The following is a 9,149-nucleotide window of genomic DNA, read 5'->3' on the forward strand; positions in this document are numbered from 1 at the left end:
CAGACAGCAGCAGAACTCCTCAGGGCCTCCTCCGCTGCTCCTCGCTCCCAGAGCCACGCTGAGCAGCGTCCCGGGACACAAGATCATCCAGCCCGGCCTCATACGCATGACCTCCATCCCCAGCACAGGCCTGCTTCTCAGCATCAGCCAGGTGTGTGACGCTTCTCCATCAGTCTGATTAAATCAGGTGTTTAATGCTGAATACAGATCATCAGGAAGAGCATTAAAAAACAGAGTCAGTGTTTCAGAATAAGAACTTGATCTGACTTTAATCATGAGTGTTACACACAATCCTAAACCTCAGTCCTATAATGTCTCAATCCGATTTATCTGTGTCCCTGCAGCACAAAAGCAGTGTTATGCAGTGAATTAAAGTGTTACCTGTCTCGTGAGCGTTTGTGTCCAGGAACAGATGTGAGAGTGTGGTTGTGAATGTGCTGCTGTTGTTGGTCAGGTGATCTCTGCTTGGGCTTCTGGGACAGTGATTCCTCCTCCGCTGTCCAAACACAGCGCTCGGATCATCATGCCTCCGCTGCTCAGAGGAGCTCAGGTGCGTCTCCTCACCTGTCTGGACATGCGCTGACCAGTGGTCGACCGATACTGGTTTTTTGACAGCCGATGCCGATATCTTGGAAAAACAGGGTGGCCGATATAAAGCTGATATCATTTTATTTGAATTAATATTTGGATTTTTAAAATGGATTTAAAAATAAATGTGTAAAATAAACATACTTATACTTTAGTATTTTTCACAAATTAATACATATTTAATACAAATATAATTAAAAAGGAAGTAAACTGTAACCAACAGGGTACTCGGTATTCTGGGAAGTTTGTGTGCATTGGGAATCATAATTTTTCAAATAAAGCACGAGTTGATTGCGCGTCTCCAGTGAAGCTGAACTCTCCTCCTGTCCGCATTCAATTCAGGAACACGCGATCATGCAAAATACAAAAGCACACTTCACAAGATCTTTGAAATTAGATGTTCATTAGTCATTAAAAGACTTGTTTAAATGATATAAATGCATATTTCCTGAATGCTGACGACAAACGAGAAAGTATTATAATGTTTGCCTTTCTGTTACTAACAATATAAAAGCAATCGTTATAATACTTTTTTGTATACATTTGAATTCCTTTGTTTAACAGTTCTATCGGATTCTTAGGCAGACTTCTATCAGTATTAGTCAGATCTGTTAACGACGACGGCGAACAAGAGGGAGAATGTGACCACTGTGTGTTCAGGCGCTGCCGTTCTCAACACCGTCAAAAATAAAAGTCCTGAATAAAAGTCGGCCAAAATGAAAAACTTATCGGCATTGGCGATATATCGGTTGTCCACTAGTATGTGTGTATATACAGTGGGGAAAAAAAGTATTTAGTCAGCCACCAATTGTGTGAGTTCTCCCACTTAAAATGATGAGAGAGGCCTGTAATTTTCATCATAGGTATACCTCAACTATGAGAGACAAAATGAGAAAAAAAAAATCCAGAAAATCACATTGTAGGATTTTTAAAGAATTTATTTGCAAATTATGGTGGAAAATAAGTATTTGGTCAATAACTAAATTTCATCCACATTTGAACATTACCGTGAAAATACTGATAACCGTGATAATTTTGGTCACTATAATCATGATAAGAAATGTTCATACCATTACATCTCCAAGTACGTGTAACGTGTGTAACGGATGCAGTGAATTAAAGTGTTACCTGTCTCGTGAGCGTTTGTGTCCAGGAACAGATGTGAGAGTGTGGTTGTGAATGTGCTGCTGTTGTTGGTCAGGTGATCTCTGCTTGGGCTTCTGGGACAGTGATTCCTCCTCCGCTGTCCAAACACAGCGCTCGGATCATCATGCCTCCGCTGCTCAGAGGAGCTCAGGTGCGTCTCCTCACCTGTCTGGACATGCGCTGACCAGTGGTCGACCGATACTGGTTTTTTGACAGCCGATGCCGATATCTTGGAAAAACAGGGTGGCCGATATAAAGCTGATATCATTTTATTTGAATTAATATTTGGATTTTTAAAATGGATTTAAAAATAAATGTGTAAAATAAACATACTTATACTTTAGTATTTTTCACAAATTAATACATATTTAATACAAATATAATTAAAAAGGAAGTAAACTGTAACCAACAGGGTACTCGGTATTCTGGGAAGTTTGTGTGCATTGGGAATCATAATTTTTCAAATAAAGCACGAGTTGATTGCGCGTCTCCAGTGAAGCTGAACTCTCCTCCTGTCCGCATTCAATTCAGGAACACGCGATCATGCAAAATACAAAAGCACACTTCACAAGATCTTTGAAATTAGATGTTCATTAGTCATTAAAAGACTTGTTTAAATGATATAAATGCATATTTCCTGAATGCTGACGACAAACGAGAAAGTATTATAATGTTTGCCTTTCTGTTACTAACAATATAAAAGCAATCGTTATATACTTTTTAATATACATTTTAATTCCTTTATTTAACAGTTCTATCTGATTATTAGACAGACTTCTATCCGTGTTAGACAACTGTTTGTCTAATTGACTGAGAATGTGCCGTTTTCAGCGCCGTCAAAATAAAAGTCCCGTCTTGAACATATCGGACAAACAGAAGACTGTATCAGCTGACGCCGATATTTGAAAAATGCCAAATATCGGCCGATATATCGGTTGACCACTTATATATGTCTCTTGCGCTGCAGTCGATCTTGGTGTCGCCGCTGCAGGTCTCCAGCCTCAGACAGCAGCAGAACTCCTCAGGGCCTCCTCCGCTGCTCCTCGCTCCCAGAGCCACGCTGAGCAGCGTCCCGGGACACAAGATCATCCAGCCCGGCCTCATACGCATGACCTCCATCCCCAGCACAGGCCTGCTTCTCAGCATCAGCCAGGTGTGTGACGTCTGTCCACGGAGAACTCTCTAGTGCTTCACACTGAATTCTAGGGCTGGGACGATGAATCGATGCATCACAATTCGAGGATCGATTCTGAGCATAGATTTGAACAGCAGATGGCGCTCTAGGCTAGTTTTTAACTGCACACTTAAATGCTCACGAACAGTGTTGGGGAAAGGTACTTTTAAAAGTAATGCATTACAATATTGCGTTACTCCCTAAAAAAGTAACTAACTACGTTACTTTTTATGGAAAGTAATGCGTTGTTACTTTTGAGTTCATTTTTAAGTCTGGGCAGGGCTTGCTTGTTTGTTTTTAATATAAAAAAGTTCTTCTTTTACAAACGTAAAAGCGCTTTCACAATAAAAGTGAAGTGAATGCGCCTCAGGCTGAAGGAAATGTAAATTCACGTCTGTACAGTAGAGGGCGCCGCTCAAACACATCTCATGAAGAATATGACGCAGGAGAAGAAAGTTCAACACTATTCAGCAATAACTAATGCTTATTAGTATGGTATTCATTATTAGTTGAATTTCTTAGATGCCATCTTGTAATTATGATAATTATGACAAGATAATCGTGGCATTTTATTAAATATCCGTTTACTAGGTGTTCCACATAATCAGTTATAACAGTATTATAATAAAGTTAGTATGTGACCCTGGAGCACAAAACCAGTCATAAGGGTCAATTTTCGGAAATTGAGATGTGGACATCTGAAAGCTGAATAAATAAGCTTTCCATTGATGTATGGTTTGTTAGGAGCGGACAATATTTTAAAATCTGGAATCTGAGGGTGCAAAAAAATCTAAATATTGAGAAAATCATCTTTAAAGTTGTTCAAATGAAGTTCTTAGCAATGCATATTACTAATCAAACATTAAGTTTTGATATATTTACGGTAGGACATTTACAAAATATCTTCATGGAACATGATCTTTACTTAATATCCTAATGATTTTTGGCATAAAAGAGAAATGTATAATTGTGACCCATACAATGTATTGTTGGCTATTGCTACAAATATCCCCCAGCGACTTAACACTGCTTTTGTGCTCCAGGGTCTCATATATCCCTAACTCACTGACTGTGTCCCGCAGGCCGCCGGCTCAAACCTGAAGTCTGGGTCAGGCATGTCGAACGCTGGTCAGGCGGCTAAACTAGCGCTGCGCAAACAGCTGGAGAAGACGCTGCTGGAGATCCCTCCGCCCAAACCGTCCTCGCCGCAGCTCACCTTCGTGCCGTCAGCAGCCAGTAACGAGTTCATCTACCTGCTGGGGCTGGAGGAGGTGGTGCAGAACCTGCTGCAGTCTCTGGGCCGAGGTGCGGATCAGCGCCACAAACACAGCGCTTTACACAGGGCTTCATACAGCAGCTGCACAGTAATAATCAGAAAGAGAAACGTGTCAGCACTGCAGTGTTCTTCAGTTAGATATCAATGAGTTTAGCTATAAAACTTCCATTAGGGACTTTAAACAAACATTACAGGAGACGATATAGTGTGATTTTTCAGCTCAATTATTCTCTGTTCTCGTTCGATAGTGTCAAGCTTAATCACCGTTAGGGATGTAACGATGAACCACGAGCCGTCAAATATGTGACGATTCAAATCGGTTGAGATGCCAAACAAATCGCGATACAATTGGAGTATGAATGTATCTCTGTCTTTAGAAAAGTTTACGTGATATTTTCTTTTCATCTTGCCTCTGAACGATACATATTAAAGTAGCGTTCTGTAGCGGATCAGCTCATGGGGAAATATGATTAATTAACCATAACTAGTTATAATTAACTATTCATATTTTAGATCCACTGTAGATATTTAGCTGACCACTCAGGGTCAACCGTCTTGTCAATTCTAAGAACGTTAATTTCCTGGTTAAAGGAAATAACTTTCTTACTGTACAATTCTATAAGTTTGTAACGTAAATCTGCATGATTATTGACTCCGGTTATGAGTAAACAATGAACACGTCAAGTGTGATACAAGTAAGGTTTTATTAACTACATAAACACTTAAACTAGTCCAACATACTACATAAACACATTATAATTCGCCTCGGTAAAAACGGATAAACTTTGTTTTTAAAATCATCCTCCTTTTTTTTCCTCTAACAGATGCCTGCTGTGGGTACGCTGCAGCTCCTCAAACATTGAACAAAATAAAACAAGTAAAAGCTTTTTTTTTTTTTAAATTACTTTCCAAATTTAGAAATAATTTCCTTCATTTAAGTAGTGTGAGAGCGCAACGATGCTCTAAATGTGTTGGCATAGCAACGAGATACTTCCCGTTTCCTTTTCCACCCGTCCTACGAAGGCCGTCTCGTTTCATTCTAGGCTGAGGACACTTCATATATGCATCCTACAGAGGATTACAGCGGTAACCACGGAAACACTGTATCATTGCTGTTCATGAGTGCCACCTGCTGGCAGAGAGTGAATCTGCGTCTCATTCAGCTCGTCTGCTGCTTCCTTCAGATATGTTTTGTGTAGAATAGTTTCACAAAACTAAAGTCAGACCATTCTGTTTTTGCTTCAGATTTAGAAATTATACAGTCTAATTTAGATTAAAAACTGCTCATGCTGCATGTATGCTGCATCTTTATTTGGATGATGGTTGCCTTAGTTTGTTTATATGAAGAACTTTCTTTTATTTGTGTTACTTGCTAATTTGATTTGCGGTTTGTTTTAAAATCTCAATTTAGTTTTGTTATATTTCAACTTCACTCAAAAAAAACAAAACATGCAGCAATATCCTATTAAAAGACGTACCTTTTCATTTACTGTATAATGTCTTCAATCTCATTTTGTTAAAAAAATCGTGAGAAAATTGAATCGTGAAATCAAAATCGTGAATCGAATCACACTGAAAATATAGAAGACCGAATCAAAAATGTGTAAAAAAGTCCATCTCCATGTTTGTTTATTGTTTTTCTTTTATTATCATATTGTTTTTATCATATCGCATATTATTCTTTTCCACAAAAGAAAGTAAGTCATTCAGGTTTGAGTAAATGATGACATAATAAAATTTTTTGGGGGTGAACTATGTCTTTAAAGGTTTTTTCCCCATCTTTTAATGAAATAATACTCTAAATAAGAAAATAAAACGGCCAGCAGGTGGCGGTAAATGTTTTTGAGTCTTTCATTCACTCGATTCATTCAAACCTCGGATTCATTCAGAAACTAAACACTGCTGTGCTGCTCACAGACAGTTCTGCAGTGGCTATATAGGTAATACTTTTGTTGACAAAACTGAGCAAAAACAGACAATATTGTGTTTAAAATATAAAACAATATAAACTTCTTATTTACTGAACTGTTTTTGCTTTTTAATTTTAGGGCATAGCTGCATTTATGGAGTTGTTGCTCTGCGTCGTATTTGTCAGCAGTCAGCTGTATGAAATGTAAGATGATGTATAGATCTGGGGGCGGGGCCAGTGCGTTAACTGCGTTAAAATATTTTAATCGCGTTCTTTTTTCATAACTAATTAAGTTAACACGTTAAACTGACAGCCCTAATTTGTCTATTATTCATATATTTTTATCATACTGAAATATTATCACTAATATATTTTTTATTAGCATCATATTTAAATGTTTTATTTCTTTTTTAGCATATTGTTATTTTTAGAATGTTACAATATTATTATCATCACATTGAAATATTCTATTTCTTTTTAGCATTAAAATTTTTTATTATAATAATTTTGTATTATTTCATATTATTTTGATCATATTGCAATATTATATATTTTTTCATATTTATATTATTTATATAATTTTCATATACATATATTTATTTTCACATTTATTTTCATATTATTGCTATTATTATCTTATTATATTGCAATATTATTTTATTATTTTCTATTATTTATTATTTTTATACCATATTTTCAGTATGGAGTTGAAGTGATGAGAGATGAGCAGCTCATGTTAGAACAGTCCTGAGATTTTATTTTCATAGCGGCACAATATAAATGAGAGTTTGTAAAGATACAGAAGCACTGCAGGATTGTTTTACTTTCTGTCTGAATATAATTAGACGCCAAACATCACAGTAAGTGTCATGTACTGTTAGAATGTTTACATGATCTGATGTGCTGATGTTCTGACCGGTGTGTGTGTGTGTCAGGTAAGCAGGGTCTGTACGCCGGTCTGGTGGTCAGCGCTGGAGAGCCGAGCTGCTGCTCTCAGTGTCAGACGGACTTCACCTGCTGCTGGCGCCGAGACGAGGGCGGAGCCGTCATGTGTGAGCAGTGCATGTCGTCCAATCAGAAGAAGCTGCTGAAGGCCGAACACACCAATCGGCTGAAGGTGGCATTCGTCAAGGCGCTTCAGCAGGAGCGGGAGATCGATCAGCGAGTGCTGCAGCATGCCACGCCCCCTGCCTCTTCATCCTCCTCCTCCTCTGCTCACAGGATGAAGGCCGATCAGGTCAAAGCGCGCTCCTCATCTTCAGCTCAGACCGTGAGCCGCTCCGCTGCGGCCGTCAAACAGGTGAGGCGTCGCAGCTGTGCATCTGTCAGTCTGAGGTCAGTCAAGTCACCGTTATTTATACAGCGCTTTTTACAATGCAGATTATGTCAAAACAGCTTTACAGTATTAAACAGGGAAATAGTGTGTCGAAATAGTGTTCCGTTCTCCTCTGGTCAGACGAAACCAGCAGTTTAATTGCAGGCTGCAGCAAAGTCAGATTGTGCAGAGGACTCATCTGGTTCCTGTGGTCGTCTGAGACAAGGTCTTTACAGGGGATCAGTCTCTGGGGCTCATCTAGTTGTCCTGATCTCCGCTGACATTCAGGGCTGTAGAAGTCATCTCTAGGTGCTGATTCACCATCTGATCTGGATTCAGACTGGATCTGGAGGCTACGGTGACCTCGGAATAAGAGAGAAACAGACTAATATTAGCGTAGATACCATTCTTCTAGTGATGTACCAAGTACATCGGGTGTTATGAGAAGTGTTCCCGGATCCGGTTGACCTAATTAATGCAGCCTAACAATCCTTTAACGGATTTGAATATTAGAAGCATATTAGTGTGTTATGTGTAAGCCAGGTTAAAGAGATGGGTTTTTAATCTAGATTTAAACTGACAGAGTGTGTCTGCCTCCCGAACAATGTTAGGTAGTGAGGTCGGTCTGAGGTTAGTTTGGGGTCAGTCTGAGATCGGTCTGAGGTCGGTCTGAGGTTAGTTTGGGGTCAGTCTGAGATCGGTCTGAGGTCGGTCTGAGGTTAGTTTGGGGTCAGTCTGAGATCGGTCTGAGGTCGGTCTGAGGTTAGTTTGGGGTCAGTCTGAGGTCGGTCTGAGGTTAGTCTGAGACTGAGGTCGGTCTGAGGTAGGGCTGGGCGATAGTTCGATAACGAAAATGATCGCGAAATAATTTTCTTCAATAAAACGATATGAAGAGTTTGATAAATGTTCGATATAATGTTTATGCACCAAAAGCGGAACGAAACAGTGTGACTAATCTGAAACGCACCACACAGACCGTTTATCCGCTCGGATCAAAGTTCAAACTACGCAGCGCGAGCTCACTAGAGCAGATGTGTTTACTCGGTTACGCGAGCACTAAACAGTGCTGTGAGATCCACTGCTTGAATTCAGCGATCTGTCTGAGTCTGAGGTCAGTCTGAGGTCAGTCTGGTTCTTCAGCGTGACTGACGCAGGTTTTTGTTCTTCCAGGTGTCTCAGAGTGCGTCGGCCCGTAGCGTGCAGCCGTCTGCGATACGTGTCGTTCCTCACGTCTTCTCCCCGTCCTCTCAGCTGCAGAACGCCGTGGCGGCCGCCGCTCTGGTCAGCAGGCCAGGTAAGCATGCAGAGCGTCAGGGGTCAAAGGTCAGCAGCAGCAGCGCGAGGAAACGGAGCAGCAGCGCAGCAGGTAGATTCTGCTCAGAACTCGCTCTACTACGGCTAGTTATATAGATTCAGTTTGTGCTTTGAATGAACTTTTAGTTTTGTTCTTTGTTTTTGTTTTACTTTTCATTTTAGTTACAATATGTAGTAATTTTGTGATGTGTTTTTGTCATTTTTATCTTTTTTATTGCTATTTAGGTTTACTTTTTAAGTTTGTTCCGTTTTAGTTTTTATTTAAAAATGTTACATTAACAACTAACTTAAATTCTTTATTCGGTTCTCATTTTAATTTGAGTTTTTTGTTGTTGTTGTTTTTATTAGTTTTCATATATATATATATATATATATATATATATATATAGATTTACCTTTTTTTTATTTTAGTTTTTGTTTATTTCTT

The 9,149-nt window shown here is 39.3% G+C and overlaps 1 protein-coding gene across 1 annotated transcript in view; it reads left to right on the forward strand.

Moving 5' to 3' along the window:
- The window catches only part of LOC107575624 (transcriptional repressor p66-alpha-like), a 22,973-nt gene that overhangs the window by 1,098 nt on the left and 12,726 nt on the right, over nucleotides 1-9,149 (forward strand). The window contains exons 3-9 of the mRNA XM_016261981.1: nucleotides 1-151; nucleotides 455-550; nucleotides 1,757-1,885; nucleotides 2,726-2,887; nucleotides 3,991-4,213; nucleotides 7,029-7,393; nucleotides 8,579-8,809. The exon at nucleotides 1-151 is cut by the window's left edge and continues 35 nt beyond it. Coding sequence (XP_016117467.1) covers nucleotides 1-151; nucleotides 455-550; nucleotides 1,757-1,885; nucleotides 2,726-2,887; nucleotides 3,991-4,213; nucleotides 7,029-7,393; nucleotides 8,579-8,809 — 1,357 coding nt within the window. The remainder of the gene's footprint in view (nucleotides 152-454; nucleotides 551-1,756; nucleotides 1,886-2,725; nucleotides 2,888-3,990; nucleotides 4,214-7,028; nucleotides 7,394-8,578; nucleotides 8,810-9,149) is intronic.

The sequence above is a fragment of the Sinocyclocheilus grahami genome, unplaced genomic scaffold, assembly GCF_001515645.1.
Source record: "Sinocyclocheilus grahami isolate Dianchi unplaced genomic scaffold, SAMN03320097.WGS_v1.1 scaffold2761.1, whole genome shotgun sequence".
Classification (NCBI taxonomy): Eukaryota; Metazoa; Chordata; class Actinopteri; order Cypriniformes; family Cyprinidae; genus Sinocyclocheilus; species Sinocyclocheilus grahami.